At 40.6% G+C, this 23,412-nt stretch overlaps 1 protein-coding gene and 1 long non-coding RNA gene across 4 annotated transcripts in view; one reads left to right on the plus strand and one right to left on the minus strand.

Moving 5' to 3' along the window:
• NR4A3 (nuclear receptor subfamily 4 group A member 3) overlaps positions 1–6,290 on the plus strand; it is a 26,461-nt gene extending 20,171 nt beyond the window's left edge. For both annotated transcript variants that reach the window (XM_015855093.3, XM_085539816.1), the window contains one exon: positions 3,151–6,290. In XM_015855093.3, coding sequence (XP_015710579.2) covers positions 3,151–3,413 — 263 coding nt within the window. In that variant the 3' untranslated portion in view covers positions 3,414–6,290. The remainder of the gene's footprint in view (positions 1–3,150) is intronic.
• Positions 5,637–23,412, minus strand: part of LOC146761816 (uncharacterized) — a 24,109-nt gene continuing 6,333 nt past the window's right edge. Inside the window, exons 3-5 of one of the 2 annotated variants that reach the window (XR_014943451.1) lie at positions 18,003–18,155; positions 8,932–9,030; positions 5,672–6,118 (exon numbers count right to left, since the gene is read on the minus strand). This is a non-coding gene — a long non-coding RNA (uncharacterized LOC146761816). Of the gene's footprint in view, positions 6,119–8,931; positions 9,031–18,002; positions 18,156–23,412 lie in introns of both variants that reach the window. The other variant, XR_014943452.1, reaches the window with a different exon arrangement.

Below are 23,412 nucleotides of genomic sequence, written 5' to 3' on the forward strand. Positions count from 1 at the left end.
TTACGGAGAGCATCTTTGCCATAAATCACTGTTTTTCTTGCAAAAATCAATGGTAGCCTAAACCACGAGGCTGTGAAATCCTATATTCACTTTATCCATGCCTTTTTAATTGTCCTTATAAGAAAGTCTGAATACAATAATATTTACACACCTCCTCAATCAGTTAGAGAAAATCTATTGGTTTTGACTAGCTGTCTTTCTTGGGATAAATCTTGACCTTATCAGTTATATGTGGATAAGAACATCCTGTGGAATACCACAGATGATTAGGAGACCGCTGACTTCAGAGACAGGGCACCTGCTTACCACAGGTGCCTCATTTTGCAACCTCCAGGTTAATTAAAGACTGTGGGTCTTTCTTTGTCCTAAAGCTACTGGCTGGGTAGAAAAGGCAAGAAAACTTGTTTCCTGCTATTTGAACCCTAACTATTAAACTTAAATCTTTGCTGTGACTTACTTAGACCCAAGACTCCGCAAGTCTACCTGAGAGAGGTAATGATCAGCTTGCAATGGCAATGCTAAGGCAAAATGCCCATTATTAGCAGAGAGGCTTCCAAATAGATGGCTTTGACTTTACGGGCCCTGAAGGGATGCCTTAAGAATTGGAGTCTGCAAACCCCTTCTATCAGTGAAGCAGTCCCAGTTGTGAGAAACGACATCTGTAGAGACAGAGCAAACGTGAAACACTCATATGTGGGTAGTTCATGTAGGGGAGGTCAATCTTGTTTGTTGGGGACTGCTTTCTTCTTGTAGGAGCAAAGAGCAAATGGAGGTTGTAGCATGTCTTACTTCTGAATTTCCTTGATTTTGTTATTTAAAATAAGTCTGCTGATATTACAGTCTGTACACATACTGTATTTTGCATTGGCATGCTTCATGGCTGGACGTCAAAGACGTAATTTGTTCATGAAACCTTCTGAACTTGTCAGTGTAAGACAGAGACTGTTTACTTCTTACTTGAGATGTTAATAACATTGCTGTGTGCTCAAAACCCAGAGTTCATTTTCCTTCCTCTATGGCAACATACACACCTACTGAGGCACTGGTTTGAAAATATGTTCTGCTGTTCTGAAGTCAGAGTTGGATCCATTCTAGTATTTCAGCTCTGTAGATCTATAAAGATATCTTCACTTACATAGCCAGGAAACAACATCAGAACCGACTAAAAGATGGAAACTTTTCAAAGCCCGCAAGATTGACTTAATGTCCTGCAGATCCTCAGTGGGCTAGGGGTATAAAAAAAAAAACAAACCAACAACAACCTACAGCTTTTCAAAACTGTATCAAATATTTATCTCCCAAGATTTTTAATGGCAGAATCCGCCTAAGTATTTACTCCTAGTGACCTGTGTAGTTAACGTTTACATAATTACACTACTCAACATTTACTGGAAGGGCTTTAAATATTCATTGACTCCTCATGTTTTAATGTAAACAAAGCACTTAGGATACCCAAGTTTTTTAATTCCTTCAAGGTGAAAAAGATGTCTGAAGCAGATGCTGCTGTTTGGATGGGTGTTGCTGTGAAGCAGCAGAGCAGGGTGATGGTACTTCATTGCTTCACCTTCTGGCCAGAGATGTATGTGCGTGCCTCCTGGTTGTGATCCCAAAGTAGTATTTTTGAGGAGATAGCTCTGCGTAAGTCAGTAAAGTTGAAGCAGTGTAAAAGGGATGAAAATCACTGGAAAATCAGACCTTTCCATTTCTGACTGCCTTCATTGAATTCCATCTGTTTTATTGGTTTGTCAAGAGCATCTAGCCAAAAACGTCAGTGAGGGGAGGCATGACTAGTGTGTATGCACACATCAGGGCAAGGCAGTGCTGTGCTTGCTTCTGGAAGTAAAGAAAACTGTGCTCTTTCCAGTGTTCATTAGGGGGGTGGACAGAGAAAATATCTACTGCCACCTCCTCCTGGAGTAAAGAGGACAGAGCAGGACTTGGGGACACAGGCACAACACAGCCCGTGGCTGCCAGGAGTGAGGGAGAGGAATGGGGCAGGCAGACAGCTTCAGATGTATCAAACAGAAGAAATGCCATGATCCCTCACCATTCATCCCATACCATCGCTGCTTTTTCCATCTGTAGCTGGTTAAAATTAATTTAACCTCTGTTATCTTAGACTACTCTATCCAGTCTAATACTGTTTTGTGTGTAAATGGTGAGCACTTTGTTGTGAAGCCACTTTTTACTTATTTGTGAATTTCCAAGTCAAAGGAAAAATCAAAAGGCCACAAAATTATTTGAGATTATTCTTCTGAAATGTTAAATTAATTCATCCACTAGAGCTTGATAGCAAACAACATGAAATTATCTCTCTCGTGTACTAATAAAAGAGCCAGCTTTGAATGAATCACAAATCTGATTCATTGCACCTAAGCTTGAAAGAACTGGGGATATGTTTAGAAGCACTGGAGAATTTTAAAAGGCTATTCAAATGGGGACAAGCCGTGGCTACTCTTGCTTGTAGGAATGTTGAGATTTTTTGTGATGGATAACACAGCAGCATTTTCATTTCAGGCACCGTTTACTCAAAGCAAAATAGTTAACTTCCAGGCTGTTTTTATTTTGAGCCCTTTAAAGAAGCAGTAGCTGATCAAAATAACAAAGGATGGCAAGTTGCTTTTAGTTTCTTATAAGAGTGTTTGCAAATTCCTGGTGGAATTCTGGGCTTGGTGCTGATGAAGCTGGCTAAGGATATCGATCGCCACTTGAATTCACTGAATAAATAATGGTTGCCATAGTTATTGAGCATTCACAACTGGTGGGGAAGCACAGAAATCTCCAAAACACCTCCTGTGATAGTTTTGCTGGAAAATCACCCAATTAATTCTGTCTCCTATCACAGAAATTATATGAGATACACAGGATACTCGGATGCATTGTACTGGAATTTCAGTCATGATTGAGCATCTCTGTTACCCATTTTAGCAGCTAAAAACAAACAGGGGCTTATTGTCTCTTATTTTGTGTGACGAAAAGGTTAACTGACATCATATAACCCAAACTGTTCAAAGAAATCATACACTTTTTGAAGCATCTCTTGCTTCGATTACCAGAGCACATAGTTAAGGTGAAGCAAATGAGTCCTCTCCACTTCAAGTAGGGATGCTGACATGTGTGTGTTCTTTCTCTCGTGCCCTCACTTTGCAGAACGACATGGCTTAAAAGAACCAAAGAAAGTGGAAGAGCTATGCAACAAGATCACAAGCAGTTTGAAAGATCACTTAACTTTCAGTTGCCAAAACAAAGGACAGCCGCTCGAGTCCGCAGAGCCTAAGGTACTGGGTGTTCTTGCTGACTTGCGCTCTCTCTGCACACTGGGACTGCAGCGCATCTTTTACCTGAAACTGGAAGATTTGGTGCCAGCCCCTTCCATTATCGACAGGCTGTTTCTGGACACCTTGCCCTTCTGAGTCCAGCCACCCTCCTGAAAGGCAAATGCCCACCAGAGCAGGCAAATGGATCGTGACTTACCGCTAACATTTCTGCCCTCACTTAACAGAAAAGCAGCTCCAGCTCTAAAATGAGGTCTTTTCTGGCGCTTTGTCCTTACAACATGAGGCCTAAAACTTACTGGCTTACTGTTTTGGGGTTGTGTTCTTTGTTGGGTTTTTTTTGTTTTTTTTTTTTTGTTGGGATTTTCTTTTGTGTGTGTGTGTGTGTATGCGTGACTTGGGTTTTTTAAACGGCTAATATGGCACTTTTGGACAATGCTATCCCAGCAGCAGTAAAAGGTTAACACGACTGTTTCAAACCTGTTGTTTAACACCTCATGGGACATGAGGAATACAGTGGTAGAAGCTGTGTGTTTGAAAACAAGAACAGCAAATAGTTGTTTGCCAGGGCAGTATGTGTTTTGTGAGGATACCTTTAGCATACTTCCTGCATCAAGGGCACATACATCAGCACAATCAAAACAAAAATCTCACTTTTTTTAACAAAGTACATTCAATTGAACATTTCATTGAAATCCAATATAGCAAAATGACGATGGCTGTTAGCTCCCATGTTCAAGTGCAATTTTTTAAAGTGCTGTCTTACTAAGTCTTGTTTATTAACTAATTTATTTTAATATGAAAATAAAAGGAAGAAACCAAGTGAGAAATTGACGTGCACTAACTTACGTGACAGAGTTTTCCAAACTTGACTCCGTGTAGCGTGACTTACTGACAAATGTCTGTGGGAGACACGGGAACGACCGCGGCTCAGTTGTTCCCTAGACAAGGAAATGCGAGGAAGTAGTAGCTGGAGCGCACAGGGTCAGCATCAGGGATAGTTTGCCTTTAGACTTTAACAGAAGTACCTGGTTAGTAAACAGACGCACGATGGGTTTCAAGAACAAGCGAGTCTTGTAAAATAGTATGAATGTAAGTGCTAGGAAGGATATAGTGAGCTGCGTTTAAACATTCCGTGTTCGTACTCCTTTTTGTATGTTTATACTGTTGATGCCATATTAATATGAAATAATTTGTTGCATAGTGTCTTTATTTGTATAAACGTTTGTATGCATGGTATATTGTATTGGCTTTGCCTGTATTTATTGCAATGACTGCCAGCTCGTAGGAGCCCTGTTACACACGATAAGGAAATGGGGTGTTCACACTGACTCAGATACACCAGTTGGAAAACTATATACATATATATAATGTGTATATATATATATGTATATACCTATATTTGTGTGTATGTGTGCGTGAGCGTGCGCGTGTCTTTTTATTAACCATTTGTATATAAAATATCTGTCAGATCACAAGCAGAGCTATTTTACAGTTCATTTGCAGTGACTTCTAAGGCAGTACTGTTTAGCACTTTGATATTAAAATCTTGCTCATGTTTTGCTAAATTCAAATAATATTTAAAAATTTTAGTTCTAAAAAAAAAAAAAAAGAAAAACTTTATATGCACTGTATTAAGTCAAAATTTTGTTGGTCATTTTGCTAAGGAAATTTTTGAATGTCAACCTGATGTCACTGTATCTTTTGTTAGCTTTAAACATTCTAGCTTTTGTCTTTTTTTAAACTATGCTGTTTATATGGAAATTAAATTATACAATCAAACAGATGCCAAATGAATTGCCTAATTGCTGCAAAGGATAACCCAGATATCGAGTCACTGTATGGTTTTCAAATAGTAATCTGGTATTTTATCACTTACTATGTTTGGATGTGCTTTTATGAAAAAATTATTCTTATATCAAGATTTATAGTAGTGTCAATAGGGAAACAGACTTCTAATCACTATAGTTAATATTTCCGGTTTACCTGCAGATAATATTTGGAAAAGTATTGCTTTTTGTATTGACTTTTAAGCTTATGTGCAAACATAATAGCATAATTAAATATCAGAGAAGCTAATGTTTCTTGTAGGTTGCTGTAACAAGCCTGACCAGCAAGACAAATATATTTTGACTGAACTTGCTTTTGTATATACTAAATATATATATATATATACATATATATATATACACACACTCACACACATGTGCGCATACAAAAACATACAGAAGCCGAATCAGAAAGTATGTTTACCTTTGTCTCCTTGTGTCAGACACAAGGTCCCTTGGGAAATCACTTCTGCCTAGGGACAGAGCCTGCCGGGCGCTGAGCACCAGTGAAGGGGCCGCGGACACTCCTTGTGAGCGGGCCCTTCCGCTGAGTTTTCAGCACAGTACAGTGAAATCGCTTTTTGTTGAGCGAGGTTTATTTATTCAGTGGGATGTGAACGGAGGGAGCAGGTCCAGAGCCCCACGTGAGATTTCATGTAGCCGGTGTGCTTCAGTCTTCCATGGATAGTCTTAACTGTGATACTCTCCCATTCCTGTCACCTACCGAACCGTCCTTCATTTCAACTCCAGTGCACAGACCCATCGTAGAGTGCAGCCAGTGACAGGTCACGATGGTGAAAGAAGAATAAATGCAGAATAAATCTCCTACCTTCCTCACAGCTCTCTCAGTGTGAACATGCCTTTGTCTAGGCAGAAATCAGGAATATATCAGGTGTTAAGGGAGAGTGCCTTGCTTTTGTTTCAGACAACAGTGTTTCAAGAGTTTCTTCACTCCGCTAACTGCAGTACTTTCTTCTTTTTCCTTGTTTTCCTTTTTCTTTCTGTGGTGTTAACCTGTGGGTTGAAAGAAACGCTCTTGTACATATACAATGTAAATTAAAATTATTAAATTGAATAACGTTTTTTTTCAGAGGCCCCATGTGTGTTGAATAAGTATGCTTAATTCTGTTAAAATCTGATGTGAATTTTTTATCATTTATAAAACATTAAAAAATTGTGTACTTGAGTCTTAAGAGTGGAAAAATTGGTGAAGCATGCTTAAGAACACTGGCAATTTAATAGCTAGTCCTTAGGTTAAAAGAGCTTCCATATAAATACAGTGAGACCTGCAGCGCCTGGTTACCCAGCCTCGATTAGCTCCTGACCATGGCTGTCACAGAGGCCCTGTTGTAGAGACCTCCCTCTCCTCACTGCACTTCTCCATGTCAGCAAAAAGTTGTAATTAACTTGCAGATGATGACAGCCCCAAGGGAGGAAGGGCTCGGCTGTAACCATCCCACAGCACTTGTGTCTGGCTAGAAAATGAACTGAGCTCTGATCTCGCCCCCTGCCCTAGTAGCACCAGGCCCCAGTGGGCACATGCAGCAATGCCTGTGTGCAGACAGCTCTCCTCCTTTCCCCTGCCCTTGCTTTGCAGGAGGGATGACTTATCCCCCAGCAAACAAAACTGTTTAACTACAAATCCATTTTCTAAGCTGTACTGAGAGACACCTGCCCCTTGGCCAGGCTCTTGCAGGACTTGCTCAGATGGAGGAGGCACCAAGTGATGAGCTGTGGTAGGCTGCAAGATTGGCAGCTCCTTCTTTGGAAATGTGGCAAAGCAGAGGGTTGTGCAAACTCTTCCAAATCGTTTTTCTTTCTTTTTCTTTTTTTTTCTTTTTTTAATGGCTTATTTTAAGGATTAAACTACAGTTCTTAAAATACCTAGTTGGTATGTCAAGGAGTTTTGCATAATAGTCCTGCTAGGTAAAACACACAGATATAGTGAGAAACCCTACCCAGGGCATGAATTCTAATCCTACAAGACAAAGATACAGCTTGCTTGTATTTCAGGTTGTAGTTACTGCAGGGACCGTAAGTTGTGTCCCTAGATCTCAACCCTAATCTAGATCACCTGCACTCATATCCCTATGTGTGCTTCATGTGCTTGTATTCTTAAATCACTGTGTCAGTAGCTACGTCCCCACAAAGCAACACAATGACCCAGGAGCTTGGGCTGAGTCAGGAGCCTCATCTAGTAGAGACCATCCTTAGACAGGAGGCCACAAGGCATCCCAAAATGAGTGACTATAATTAGAGGCGAGCCAGATCTCCTTCTACAGCTTTCCTTCTCACGTTCAGGTTCATATGTCCAATATACAGAGCTCAAATTTCAGTTATGATGCAGAGAGGGGAGAGAAAGAGATTTGATTGTACATAATTAAGCATGTCTGACAAAAATTGGCAACTCCCACTATGGGTGCCGTGAAACGTTGTTTGATTAATTATTTGTATTACAGCAACACCTACAGGCCACAGCAGAGATCAGGACCCTGCTTGGTAGCTACCCCAATTTGCACCTACAGCACCCACCCAGGGAAGCTCCATCCAAACACAAAAAGCAGAAAGAACTCAAGAGAAAGGAGTGGTATATAGACTGTCATGCCCAAGGGCAGGCAGCATTTCACTCGGGGCTGGGAGTAAAAACCTCAGCTGGCTGAGCTAGTGGCCAGTGAGTGCTATGATTCTGATTGCTGTTGTGTTTTCTTTTTTCCTGGGGTAATTTTATACAAACACAACAAAAGCAAGCATTACAAAAGTCAGAACAGTCCATGTGTTCCAACTGATCTTGGCTGCCCTGTGTGCATGCGTGGGTGCCCTGCCATCCACGAGACTTCAAAACTTCAAGTTTAGAAGCTGTGATGCAAGCTAGGTAGTATTTGGAAAGGAGCTACTCAGCTGTTCTTTATTAAATGAATGGAGCTGATCATCAGGAACATTACAAGATATGGATTAAACAATAATTAGTAATGAATAAAAAAAGATTAACTTCTGAAAATGCCAAACTATTGATGCAGTAATTGAGTAAATGCAGAGTCAATTAATCAGACTCGTAACAGTTAATGACGTATTTTAGAACTGTACCCCTGACCTACATTTGTGAGAACTGCAAATGCAGCAGTTTGTCAGATGTGAGCTAAGGAAACTCATTCACTCTATGGAAACACTTTTAGCATCATTTCTTTGGTTTTCTTTTCTAAGACACCCTTACTTTTATATTCACAATATGGGATGTTTTGGCTGCACTGGGTTACAGAAGACATTCGAATATGGGAAGTTGTGACGTAGCTGTGAAAACTGGATGAGATTGTTGACTTGAACTCAGAAAAGCAAGAGTTTCCTTATGAAGAAGTGTGGGAATCCAGCTGTAATGCAACACTATGTGTATCTCAACAGACCTACATGTGTATAATGGATCTACTCTAATACCAAGTACAAGATTCCAAAGTCATGAAGAGACAAGACTGTTGGAAATGCCCTTTTTATTTTTTATTTTTTAGTTTTTGCATTGTTTAATATTTTCAATTGTTTAACCTTTTTTTTCTTAAGAGAACAACAGAACTCTGGGATTGTTTATGTGGAATTTTATCTCAACAAATAAATAAATAAGCTAAGTGAAATTTCAAGCAAGAACTGTGTTTAAGCAGTTGAAACACATATTAAAATAATGCAATTTTACTAAATCTCTCTCCACAAGGACCCGCGTTATGGCCTGAGGTTCCTCCCTGCGATAAGATGCTGCAGTAGAAACAAAGTGAATTGCAGAAATAGTTTGAAACCGGGGTAAACTTTTGAACCTATCAGAAAGAAAACAGAAATTAATTTACCTTTCTTGGGGCCTCATTATTTATCTTGCTGTGTTTCCTAATTAATTGACGATATTGACGTTTACACAGGGATTTGCTCCTTTCCAACTACGCTTGATCCTGTGAAGAAGCCAGAATGCTGCATTTGTAGTAGTACATTTATTCCCATGGCAACAGCCAGGGATTTCACAAACACTAATTGGGGTTGGCAACTTCAACTGTTTTCAGTACAGTCTCATATAATTTTCCCTCTTTTATCCATTTTTCATTATACCTTACCTTTTGATTGACTTCCTCAGTACATTTACAGTGCTTCCTCATGTCCTCAAGTCTGACTTAACGCCTTACCTGATTTACCAGTCTCTGCTGTTTACATCTGCTCATTTGCACCTATCCAGATAAGAAACAACTGCAGTGCATTTCTGCTAAGCTCAAGCTCTTACACTTCAAATGAATCCAGGTTTCAGTACAACCACTTGGTTTCTGTACCAGTGTGTGCAGAAGCAGCAAATAGAGGCACCAATGCACAGCTGCACATTCACACATAAGCGTGTTGCCAGATACTTCTAAAGGCAGATGCCAAACCTTGCTTCAAGTGGAGAACAAGCCTTCTGCCCACCTACACTGTGATCATTCAAGATCATTCATTTTAATTCAAGCAGATTGTGAACATTCACAGACATTCAGTTTACTATGTGGAGAATACTAGTTGTATACCATAGTCATCCACTTGAGTTAAGGCCTTGACTTAACTCACAAGCCTAGAGAAAACTTTGTGTTAGCAACGAATCTTAGAATCATGGAACAGTGTGGGCTGGAAGAGACTTAAAAGCCCACACATCCCCACCCCGTGCCATGGGCAGGGCTGCCCCCCTGCAGCTCAGCTGCCCAGGGCCCCATCCAACCTGGCCTTGAGCACCTCCAGGGATGGGGCACCACAGCTTCTCTGGGCAGCTGTGCCAGTGCCTCACCAACCTCTGAGTAATTAATTTCTTCCTCACATCTAACCTTAATTTCCCCTGTTTTAGTTTAAAACCATTTCACCTTGTCCTATCACTATCTGCCCATGTAAAAAGTCAGTCTCCCTCCTGTTTATAAGCTCCCTTCAAGTACTGCAAGGCCACAATGAGGGCTTCCTCAGGCCTAACAGTTCCAGCTCTCTAAGCCTTTCTTCATAGGAGAGGTGCTCCAACTCCTTCACCATCTTAATGGCCTTCATCTGGACTTGCTCCAGCAGCTCCTTATCCTTCTTGTGCTGAGGGCTCCAGGCCTGAATGCAGTACTCCAGATGGGGACTTAAAAGAGTACAGTACTACATGCTGGCCACCCATTCTTTTTATGCAGCTCAGGATACATTTTGCCTTCTGGACTGTAAGAGCACACAGCTGGATCATGCTCAGCTTACTGTCTACCAGGAATCCCAAGTCCTTCCCCACAGGGCTGCTCAATGAGTCCCTCTCCCAGCCTTTACACATATCTGGGACTGTCTCAACCCAAGCACACACCACACCTTGCACTTGGCATTGATGAACCTCATATGATTCATTTGGGCCCACTTTTCAAACCTGTCCAGGTCCCTCTGGACGACATCCCTTCCTTTTATTGTGTCAACTACACTACTCAGCTTGGTGTCACATGCAAAGCTGCTGAAGGTACAGTCAATCCCACTGTGTTATTGATAAAGATATTGAAGAACATGAGTTCCAAGACTAACCCCCAGGGAACAACACTTATCATCATTTTCCTCTTCTACACAGAGATGCTGACAACAACCCTCTGGCTGTGACCATCCAATGGATGGTCCACAGACTTTCTGAGAAACCTATATGGCTGCTTAGTCAATGGAATATCACTGAGCAAACTCAAAATTCCCATTCTGAGGCTGACTTGAGAATAAATCCCAGACCACTCTCTCAGCAAAAAGAAATCAAAATAAAACCAGGTTAGAGAAAATAATATGCCACTATTGCCCTAATTCAGAAATGAAGACTGCTGTAAGAAATCTCATATTCCAACAACTGGCAGGATGAGCTTACAGGAACAAGTAAGAAGGCCTTTACTGAAAAAAGCTTTTGGCTCTCAAGGCTACACTATGCCTCTTTCTCTTTGAGGAAAGACCAAACTGTGCCAGCTTGCACAATTTATGAAAACACACGCTGCTGCCATTGACTAAAAGGCTCTGTTTTAAAAACATAACACACACTTGGGAGAAATTTGAACCCAGAGCCCTCCAGCTTTTGCAATTGTTTTCATGGTTTCATTTTGTTCCCTATCCCCTTTAATTTCAAAAAACGTCATCAAACTCATAACAGTGTTTTTCATAACTTTTGTGAACTAGGCAACAGTCAAGAAATTCCCCCCTGAGCTTGCATGAAGTTTTCCTCCTGTCATCCAGGGCTCTGCAATGCTCAGCACATACATCTGCTTTTCATCTCATTTTTAAAGGAAGGTCCTGTGGATAGCTGTCTCTTTGAAAATAAGGAGCTGGGGAATAAATCAGGGTTCAAGTTTTTCATAGCTATGGATGCTGTGTTTTAAACTGATCTATTGAGAGAAGCACAAGGGAAAGCATTTCCAGCAGCAAGGCAAGCTGACGCAGTATAGCCTTTTGGAATGAGAGCCAGGATCCACTACTCAGAGAATCACATCCCCTGTAGAAGAGAAGGCTCCAGGGAGACCACATTGTGGCTTTCCAGTATCTGAAGGGAATTGTAAAGGAGGAGACTGACTTTTTATATGGACAGATAGTGATAGGACAAGGGGAAGATGGCTTTAAACTAAAATAGGGGAAATTAATATAAGAAATTAATTATTCAGAGGGCGGTGAGGCGCTGGCACAGCTGCCCAGAGAAGCTGTGGTGCTCCATCCCTGGAGGTGCTCAAGGCCAGGTTGGATGGGGCCCTGGGCAGCTAAGCTGCAGGGGGCAGCCCTGCCCATGGCATGGGGTGGGGATGGGTGGGCTTTGAGGGTCCTTCTGTGATTCTATGACTCCATGGCTTGATTCTATGATTCTAGCCATTTGGACTGCAGCTTCACAAGCATTCCTAGCTGGTATAGAGCAAATCTTCTGCCAGGAGTCACTCTGGGTATCTGCTGCTTCCCCCTGCAGTGTGTTCCTGCCTCAGGCCAGCAGCAGTGACTTTGGGGATGGGAGGTGGAACAAAGCAAGAACCTTGTTTGGTTTAAAACTAACCTGTTCTTCCAGCCCTCTCTTTACTGGTTAACAGCACTTATCGTGCACACTAATTTTCCCATTTGTTGTCAGGATAATTTTTAGAACTGCAGCATACCCCTAAACGTCGGCTGGGAGGAAAAGATCACCAGGTATCCCTATGACCGTTACTGCCATGCAGCGTTTGCATGAGAGTAGCCTGATGATTTCCCTGTGGAAATAAGGGGCCTGTTGCGCCAGGTCCTCTTTACACATATAACTAGAGACACTCCCTCTCCCAAAGGCATTTAAAATTGATGAAGCAGCACAACGGAAAACAGTGTTATAAGTGCTGTATGAAGAGAATGTCTACGCACAGAGGTATTCAGTGGTTTTCTGTCACATGGAAACTTGGGAAGAGTTGAGAAGTGAGTCTGGATCCCACCATACTAGCCTACTCCTTAAAAATAAATATCCTTCCTCTCTTATGTCATGAGTCAGCACACTTGTCCAAAATGGTGCACTCAGCCTAACTTGTCAAATTGCTTGGGGAGACTCTAACCTGACATATTTAGCACATCCTTCCCACAGCTCTCACAGAGGCACAAGGATGTCAGCTCTGATCAGACTCAACCAGGGCTGCAAAACCTATCACGTTTGTAGATCTAAGATGATCTAGAAAGTAATTCTTCCAAAAGCAGCTGCCCATTCCGTGCTTGAAGACAGACATGTGAGGCTGCAATGGGCAGCATTTCTAGCAGGCTGCCCTAAATTAACAGCCTAGAAAATAGTATTATATTAATGTAGGCAATAATTTTAGACTTAGAAACCTCTAAACCGTAAGAACTCTGGGAGGTGGGCCACTGCTTCGGATCTCAGATTTCAGCCCCATCTGCTATGAAGAGCTGTCAATCCAACCTATCCAAGTCTGTGGTTTTCTGTCCAGCATGGCATAATGTATAAAGCAAAGGATGCTGCAGTAAATGTATTGTGTTTGCAGTCTGCACAGGTGGTTAAAAAAAAATAGATCATAGAAGTTTTGTTATCTATACTTCTATACTCATTAATTGAAGAATGATTCATATGACCTGAGCATTTAGAAGACTGCAATGCCATAAGGATAGAATGGGGAGGAGGAGCACATTCTTTAATCAATGTCTGTGCATGGTTAGAAAGCTGCAGACAGTTATCAGTCACCAAAGCAGGTTATATTTTGTGCATCACAACCACGTAAGGACTCGTGTGCTAGTTCCTAGTGAGAGTCAATCTGCCCCAGTGTCCTGCCTGCCAGTGGTCAAGACAAAGTGGGAATGAAGCATATAGAGCCTAAAAATACACTTAGCAGGCATCTCCAAACCTTTTGGATCGTGCAACACGTCAGTAAAAAGCCTTTGAACATGCACCCCCAATATATGCATTTTCACTTACTTATAAAACATACCCAAGAGCTACTGAAATTCTGACAGTTTCTTCCTGCACCCCCATGGATCATCTTGTGTGTTCCCTGGAGTGAGCACACCCTGCTTTGGAGACCACTGCTAGAGAGGATGCCACCCCATTTTTATAGCATTTCTAGAAACAATAAATAATACTTTTTATTGCAGACACGTTAGTCACCGGACCTCACTCAAGCAGTGCAGACCTGCCTTATTTGGCTACCAGCAATCATGACACACTTGCATTTACCTCATGCACACTGAATGTGATACCAGTTAGAAAGGGACAATTTGTCCAAGCATAAAAAAAAACCCTGTTGCCGTAAGAAGCCAGGAACATCAATTTAATGTGGGAAATATTAATAGGAACTGGAAATTGTTCAAGAACATTCTACTGGGTATATAAAAAAATAAAATAAATAAAAAAAATAAAGTGCCACAAATCTACAAGTAGGAAAGAATTCATGCTGGGGAAGAAAGAACGTGTGAAACACAGAAGATGCAGAAATGTTAGTCAAATGCCATCAATCAAAATACAAAGAATGCAAAGAAAGGATAATGGCAGTAAGCTGCAAATGTAGAAAACATTTTGCTGAACACAGCAATATGAAAAGCTCAGTGGGCATCACAGCTAGAAGGAACAAGAAACAAACTACAGTGAAAAAAAAAATGCTACACCAAATGTCTCCGTTACTACAAACAGGTATCATCACAGTTTTGAAGAAAGGCTCAGAAAAGACAGATGGGTTCAATATTACTTCTCTTCTGATTTCAGAATCAAGCAGGAGGATAAGCTTCCCCAACAAAATGTTGTAGATGGAACAGAAAGCCTGGCATCAAGAATGAAGACTGTGATGAAGAGTCAGTCACAATTACACATGTACAGATCAAGCAGCCTAGTGGGAAACAAATATCATGGAAAGGACCTTTGAATTGCCAACTTACTCCAAGCATCAGGAAAGAATAGAAAGATGAACCTGGAAAATATAGACCTCTTAGTCACATGCTAAATCTGGACGCATAATGAGAATTCTCACTTAGGAGTCAATGAGCATAGCATTGTATGCTTCAGATGCGATTAATAATGATAAATAAAATTTCAGGAAGCACGGGTTTTGAAAATAAAACCCTTTTTTAATCTTCTTCTTTTCCTTTTATTAACATCTATCCTACAATACTAAAAACTGCCTTCAGAGCAAGAACTCAATAGGCCATCACAAATTCTTGTGTAGCCAGTTTTGTCCCAGCCACTGCAGGGCGGTGCAAACCTTGGTGGGATAAAAGAACCTAACCTGGACCTGGCACACCAGGACTCCAGGCCAGCTCCAGTGAGTCTGAAGTTGTGGGGCTTAGCTCAGGGATGAGTTTTCATGATCTTTATGCACAAGATCAGCCTAAATTGCCAGAGAATTCTTTTTTCTGGCTCTGAATGAGAGAGAACTGTATTTTTTTAAGAATTTATAGATCAACCTACAAGTATAAGCCATTCTGCCAGGCAGGGGGGTAGGAACTTCATGATCCTTGAGGTCCCTTCCAACCCAGGTCATTCTGTGATTCTATGATAAGCCAGATTTGGTAAAGACACTTCTGAGTTTCTAAATTTGACAGCTACAAAGACAAAATTCAGAATATGACACAACGTGCAAAAATAAATTTATGAAATTATATTCAAATTCTCTACACATGTTGAGAATCACCATATTTGTAAAATGATAGAATCATAGAATCCTTAAGAGTTGGAAAGGAGCTCTGAAGGTCATCTAGACCAGCTCCCCCGCAATGAACAGGAACATGTACAGCTACATAAGGTTGCCTAAGGCCTTATCAGGCCCTGCCTTGAAAGTCTTCAGGGATGGGGCATCAACCACACCACTCGGCAACCTGTTCCATTGCCTCATCACCCTCACTGTAGAAGATTTTTTCCTTACATCCAACCTAAATCTAATCTCTTTGAGCTTGAGACCATTTTCCCTTGTTCTATCAACATAGCTCATCCTAAAGAGTTTGCCCCCTTCTTTCTTGTAGATACTGAAAGGCCATTATCAGGTCACTTCAGAGGCTGCTCTTTTCCAGGCTGAAGAGCCCCAGCTCTGTCTCATTTAAAAATCTCTGATTTTTATTGGCATGACTGTGTTGAGAATGTCTGTTTTCATCTGAGTTCTCAGATACAAACATGCCTATTGATGCATAATTGAGACTAAGTTCTGTTCATTAATCATTAGTAATAATGTTCTAATTCTGTATCCAAACTCCAATAAAAAACTGTGGAGCAGAGTAACTATGTCACAAGCAGCATGCAGTCAAACAGCTCATAAGCACAGGTATCATGTTCCTTCTCAATCTTGAGGTGAGGACTGAAAACCATTCTACCGTGGGAAATAAAAGACAGGCTAACTAACAGTGTGAAAAAGCAAACAAACAAGCAAAAAGCTAAAATTATATTTTATGCAACACACATTCTGCTATTGCATCATATCCCCAATTAGTTACTGTACTTTCATCCACCAACAGTTATCTTTTTATGCACCATCTTGATAAAAGTTGGGTGCAAACAGGAAAGATCTGATCTTCTGGATGGTGTTGACTGTTGTCTCCATTAGCTTTGACAGAGTTACTCCAGCTTTACCAGCTCAAAAGGAAGAGCTGAACAAAAATATCACTAGTCATGGTAATATTAGTTAGTGTTGTATTGTTTAGTGTTCTGAAGAACAAAGGTCTAGTAGATTTGAATAGGTTTAGTAGGTTTGTGTATAGGTTTTATATGCAGATATGCATACATTTACATTCTGATTCCTGCAGTGTTTCCTGTCTGTTGGTCTATATTTTATTTCCACAGAAGCCTCTCACCTTTTCCTTGTGCTCTTTCAGATGGTGGTTCCCCAACCAGAAGAGCACACAGATTTTATCTTTATCTCACTGGCAGCATCTGTATAAGTCAGCACTGACGTTTTTGTTTCCTAGGGGTTCCTCAAGCTACTCTGCACCAAGTGTCATTCAGCTTGTGTTTCTCTTCCTGCCTCACACCTTCCACTCATACATCTCTAACTGTTAACTTGTTGATGTCTCTGTTTTATCCTGTGCCTGCCTGTAGTCTTTCTCCATATTCTTGGACCAGTGGAGATCCATGAATGAGATATGGCTTTTGTGAGGACAGTACCAGTGTCTCAAAGGCATTAGCTATACTCCATTGTGAGCCCAGGAAGCCCCAGCTGCCCAGTCTCCATGCAGGAAGTGCTATTTTTAGTTTGGTGCCACCTTCTGCAGATTTTCTAACATTTTATATCATTTTCTTAGTAAAAACATATGGCAAACAGATGCCTAAGACAGGCCCCAGGCACCCATTTCTTGTTCCTGCCTTTCCAGAATATCTGGGAAAATTCTGAGGTTTATGCTAATATACACTGAACTTGCAATTTATTTCAAGAGCAACCTCACCGTGACAGGCATGTCATTTTAAAATCAAGTTTCTGTCTCTTTTTTTTTTTCTTTTTTTTTCATGGGCAACCTTGAAAACATAAATCAGGATTCAAAGATGGTAGCAGCTGGGTATCAATCATAGGAAGCAAGGATGATGTAGAGATCTTCCTTCTCCTTCCCACACACGTCTCTAAAAATTCAAAATAAGTCAGATTCATCTACAAATATCAGTTTACCAGTCCCTCTCTTAGGTAACACTTCCGTATGATCATGGCTAGGTCTGAGATAAAAGAAGAATGAGCTGTAGTCTTGAAAAACGTTAAATCTAGCTCTGCTTAAAAATCACCATTCCCCCCCTGGGATTAGAATTTAGCTATTTTGCACATTTCTGCAGTGACCAAGGCAACTATGACATAAGAAAGTGCATGCTCTAAGCCAACATGAAAACATGAAGGCCTTCAGTAGGGCTGTTGGTCTCTGTCATACACATTTTTTCCCAGGCACTAACCTTGCTTTATATTGTAATTCTTCTCTCCCCTTTACCTCACCATGGGTTCTACTACCCTACAGAAACACATTTAAGATTCATATTGCAATATGTTTAAACTTATTTCAGAACTATGTGTATGTTTATTTTGGAGAGAGTTTATCTTGGTAAGAGGGACCACACACTGATACCAGCAATATTTATTAAGGCTACTATGCCATTAATTTCTCACATGGGACTTGAAAGCCAAGGAACACTATCTCTGGTTTCCCTCTGCTCTGTCTCTTTCCCAGGATTCACTCACTGCAGAAATTTAAACTTAAAACTGGATCTATCTCCCAAGCATGCCCAAGATGTGTCAAGCTATGCTTCAGATATCAAACGTCAGAATGTAGATTTATTCACACAATTCAAATGTTTCATTTAGAGGCTATTTAAATGAACAGCCTCTTGAATTAATTGTCATACTCTCTTTTTCCTCACTAAAAATGTTGCCTTTTTTTTACAAATGAAAAGAATATTGCAATTCTCTGGATTTATTATTATTTTTTAAAATATTAATATGAAACAATTAATTATTGCTGAATGAGATGATCTTACCATTTGAGGGACATGCAGTGGAAATGTAGACATACACTGAATTAAACTGTTCTGAAACCGTATGTAGTCAGGAAATGCTATGAGCTCTGGGGCCATAGTCCTCCTCAGAAGTGATATACAGGTATCCTGCTCTGTATTTTGCATCAAAATTATCTAGGGGGAAAAAAAAGAAAGAGAAATATAAAACAACTAAGTCAGTGCCAAATAGATTTGTGAATTGTACACATGATTTCCAAGAGATGTTTCTTTTCCTCCTGCACAGCTTCTAGCAATGCAAAATGTTGATTTTAAAGGATTCAATTTTCTTGTCCACGGGGAAAAAGGGTTAAGGAAAGAAGTCTCTGCAGATCTCTGCACTGAATGAGACTGAAGTTACTCCTCATGGCTCATGTCCCAGATTCTTGTCAGCTGCTAAGCCATTTCTGCTGCACTCTCTCGGTATCACGCTCCTTTATTTGCCTCAGTGCTCCTAGTTGTTTTATTATTATCTGTTGCTAGTTTTGCGTGTGAGCAAAGCATTTGGTAGCTTGCCTTTAGTACCATGTGGGGCAGCTGCAGACCAAAGGTGTTAGAAGCCACTTGGAGCAGAAGAAATCCTATGCCCCCCTGTCAGTAAGTGGCTGCATTGTGAGTCCCTTCATCCTGCACCAATTTCTATTTCACCCTGGACTGATTATACATCTCTGCCTACAGACCCACAGAGACCACAGGAGAAATGTGACTGGAAAATAATTTGATATCTGGCTTAATTCATTGAAACAGCTATATTGGTTTTTAAAATATAGGGATTTTTTATTTTTTTTCCCCGGAATCAGTGTTCGAAGAAAACAGATTGCCATCACGTGCATTGAAAATGGAATTAAACACTGACTTTATCGTATGTATTGGAATATTAGCAGATACATTATGTGCAGAAATGTAACACATTTCACCTTCTCCATCTAATCCAAGAGGTTCTTATTTTCCAGCCACCCACTCGGGCATGCAGTTATTCATTAGGTACAAAAATGAACTGCACACCTGAAATATATTCAGATTACTGTAGAACTGCCTCCACCTTGCTGCCACAATTGTCAAGGTAAAAATATCTGTCTCTTCCTCAAGAGATAGATGATGATAATACAGAAATGCTTCTACTCTCAAGGTGCCTGTACTAATACAAGGAGTCAGTTCTATTTAAAAATAAATTCACACTTCAGCAGTCGCTGTGCTTGATACATGCATTTCACACGCACACATATAAAATGTTAGAAAAGTTATTTACCTGTAGTCACACATTTAGGAAAGTTAGGAAATAAAAGAGCCAAGAATGTTCTGTGCCCGAGGAGAGTTATTTTCCCCCTTTATGTGGTAGTATTATGATACATCGTTAGTTATATGAATATGTCCTTCTTCACCTTAGGAATTTGCCTTGATAAATCCAAAGAACACCTTTTCCTCTTCCAATTTTCTACTTGAGCCCCCAGTGACATGAGTCCCCATAGCACTATTGGGAGTTGGAACTAGATCTTGGAGGTCCCTTCCAACACAAGCCATTCTATGATTCTGTGATTTAATATCACCTTTGGCACAGTTTTCTCAGCAAACAAAGCTTTCAATGTTGCACTATCTTTCTGTCCCTCAGTCCACTACTGAGCACTTTTGAACCCATGGGCTGATTTCAACCAAATCTGATGGGATAGCTGAGATTTAAGGAAGAAAATCTCACTGATGTCCCATAATAGCTGGGGAAATTAGAAATCTCCTACTGAAGTAAAGGCTGAAGCACAAACCCTGGCACCAGGCCTCCAGGTAGCCCTGCTCTGAGGCAGCCATATTTTAGAAGCCGGCCTTCCCTCAACTTGCAGCATGCACAGCTTCCCACCACAGCCCTCACTCATATGGTTTCTCCCTTCTGAGCTCTTCTTATTTAGACACCTGAAATGCTCTGGATGCAATGATAGGTATTATACTTCATACTGTTGGCATCAACTTGTACTAGGGCTGGTCTGAAAACAGTGCATCCTGTTTTCTTACATGGACCCATGACATCAGAGGTGGATGTTGGTGGTTTGGCAGTAGAAGTTAAACCTTCCCACCGATATCCCATTACATGTTATTGCTGTGTGACAGATGTCAGCAGAGGGACAGTCTGACACAATGGCATCTGATGTGGAAGCATGTATGAAGCCTAAGTGTGGAACTGAATTCCTCCATTGACATTAATTGACACTTGGATGAACATTTATGGAGACCAAACAGTGGATGTCAACACAGTGAGGCAGTGAGTGGCCAAAGAAAGTGAAGCAGCGGGTCATCTCTGTTGTGCAGATGTTTATTACCACAGCATACAGGTTCTTGTTTATCACAGGCGAAAATGAATAGCTAATGGTAGTGACTGTGTAGAAGAAGAGTGTTTTGTAGCTGAGAATTTGCACTATTAAATGGTGTTACTGTGCTCTTTGTATCTGTGGTAGTTCACATGGAAATAAATAGGAAGCATTACTTTCAGAACAACTTAGGAACATATGAGAAATTAGCTTCTTTTTTCTTCTTCTTCTTGCTGTGTTCATTGCCCTCATCATCTTGCTTTGGTCTGCTTGACTTTCTGGGCTCTACAGTTCTCCCCAGCCTTGCACACTCCATTCGTCATTAAAACTCCCCTTCTAAGCTAAACGTTTGGGCTGTGCCATTTACATTTGCAGCCCGGAAGCCTGTGGTAAAAATACTCCATTCAAGGCACGTCAGGGCAATTTCAGTATTAGGTGATAAAAAATTCCCCTTCTTCCTATGCACACAAGTCGCCCTTCAGTCAATGTTTCCAAAATCGTCCCCATCTCTAAGATAATACAGCTGGGTCACAGATCACAGCTACAATGCCTGTGTCAAAAAATAAGATTAAATTTAAAATATAAATACATATCAATCAGCACACTGTCGCAGGGTTCTCCAGCCATTGCTGCTAAACATGGATCTTGGACAACGTATTGTAATTTTGCTAAATACTGCCAATACAGATGTTTGTGCAGTGGGAGGAAATGGATTAAATCCCAGTGTTCTTTTTATTCAAACACTGCTTCCATTTTCTCTCATACGACAGAGGTGTAAAAGCACATGGTTGGTAACCTCTGGTATATTCATAATTGCCATATGTGTCACATATGCGCACATTTTCACATCAGTTTTTCTGAATGAGCTCTTACTGCCGCTCTTCATCACTAAAAATGGGCTTGTTTAGCTTGGAGAAGAGAAGGCTCTGGAGAGACCTCATTGCAGCCTTCCAGTACTTAAAGGGAGCTTAAAAGCAGGAGAAGGACTGACTTTTTACAGTCTGATAGTGATAGGACAACAGGTAATGGCTTTAAAACACCAAGGGGAGAAATTCAAATTAGATGTGAGGAAGAAATTTTTCACTCAGAGGGTGGTGCTGTGGTGCCCCACCTCTGGAGGTGCTCAAGGCCACATTGGATAGGGGCCCTAGGCAGCTGAGCTGGCAGAGGTCAGCCCATGGTAGGGAGGTGATCATCTGAGGACTAGATCATCTTTAAGGTCCCTCCAACCTAAGCCATTCAAAGTTGTCCAACACGGCCACACACCATTCATGGCAGAGACTGGAATTAAGTTCTGTCAGAACAATAGCTTTAGATGTATAACACATTTCTGCACTTCATGCAGCACACACCAGCATGGTTGGATTAGATAATCTTACTGGTCTCTTCCAACCTTAATGATTCTGTGATACCTCAGCATTTTGGTGACTTAAATACAACATTGGCACAGTGGTTACCAGCATCATTTGAGTGTCCTTTGCTTCAGCTATTGGTGTCTGTGAATGTCCATCTTTAACATCTCTTCTTCTCCTGAGAGTACTGATATAATTGCTACATGTTATTATGAGTGTTTTTAGCACTGCTATCGGGCTTCTAGTTCTGCCAGAGAGCATCACAGACATAGGGCATTTGGACAGTGGAAAAGGTAAAGAGCTTTGAGAATGACTCATATGTACTGGAACTGGAAAGGACAAGAAGGTGATTCCCTGAGATACTGGATCCTCCCTCCTCCACCACTTCACTGTATCACTTAGGAGAACTGTGACAAGTATTGCTATTGAAGAGCAGACACAGCCAGAGACTGGACAAGTCAGAAATTAGTCATGAAGAAGTAAAATTAATAATAAAAGTCTAAGAAAAACAGCTGCATTAAAAATTCCTACTTCGAAGAATACCTAAGAGATCTAAGAAACTACCTGTAAAAGGAAGTTGGACTGTAGACTTTGCACTTGGAACCACAGAAATATTGCCTTAGGTTTTTTTTTGAGGCCTGAGGCTTCTAAGAGCTGTTTTGTATTCATCGCCTCCATCCTACTCACTTTGGTACTGCTGTCCAACTCAAGAGGTGACCCTCAAGATAAAGCAGTTAGACACACTGAAGATGAGATCTGATAGGATTAGTTAAATGATGCTATTGCTATGCAAAGTCGCCCAACACAGCCACACACCAATTGAAGAGTTTTTGCCCAGTGATTCACCCATCTGTGACTGTTGTAGAAGATGACCACTCATAAATGATTGAAATCCATCCTGTGGGCAGATTTGCCACCCGGATTTAAAATTGCTAAAATAACCCATACTACACCAACCAAGCATTAAGCTAATGCCCCTCTTAATGCCCCTCTTAAGCTTTTGCACACAAAGCAAATATCTCTGTTCACAGTATCACACAGAACATTAATCCAATTACTATTTCTGAGGTGAGAAATGAAGCAATTTTAGTCATACTTCAGGGTTCAATTCAAATTATAATAACAATATTTTAAAAATAAACATCTTTAACTAAAAATTTTTTTCCCCACAAGTTTATGTTTGGGGTTTTTTTTGTTGTTTGACAGATGAGTGTAACAGTAAGAAATCAGCACCTAAATACTACACAAAATGTAAATATTCAGTGCAATGTGCAGGAAATTAGTAGTAGCATTAGCAGTAATGGCACTTGCATGGCTAATTCTCCACATAGCTAGCTGAACATGTCTCCCAAAGTACTCATCAAGAAATACAAACTTTCAATTACGTTTCAAACTAAAATAGGCTTTAGAGGCTTTCTTTCTTTCTCTGAGTTCAGTCTCAGTGAGACTGAAATTCAGGGCTTCACAATGTTGCTGTTTTATTAAAAGTAAATAGAGCAATATTCAAACATTAAAGAAAAATTAAAAAACAACTGACAAAACACCCTTAGTGGGGAGCTAAGTCTCTTTGGATCATGTATATTTGTTTGTGCAGCATCTACACTCTATGGTTGCAGTACTTGAAAACTTCACAGTTTCAGTGTATAAAAGACACTCCCTGTGAGGTAGCTACTGAAATGATAACTTTGCAATGGATTTGATATCCTTCACCTTTGCACCTCTGACACTAAAACATTCTTCATTTCAAGA

The sequence above is a fragment of the Coturnix japonica genome, chromosome 2, assembly GCF_054131305.1.
Source record: "Coturnix japonica strain WE chromosome 2, WE-NBRP24, whole genome shotgun sequence".
In the NCBI taxonomy this organism is placed as follows: Eukaryota; Metazoa; Chordata; class Aves; order Galliformes; family Phasianidae; genus Coturnix; species Coturnix japonica.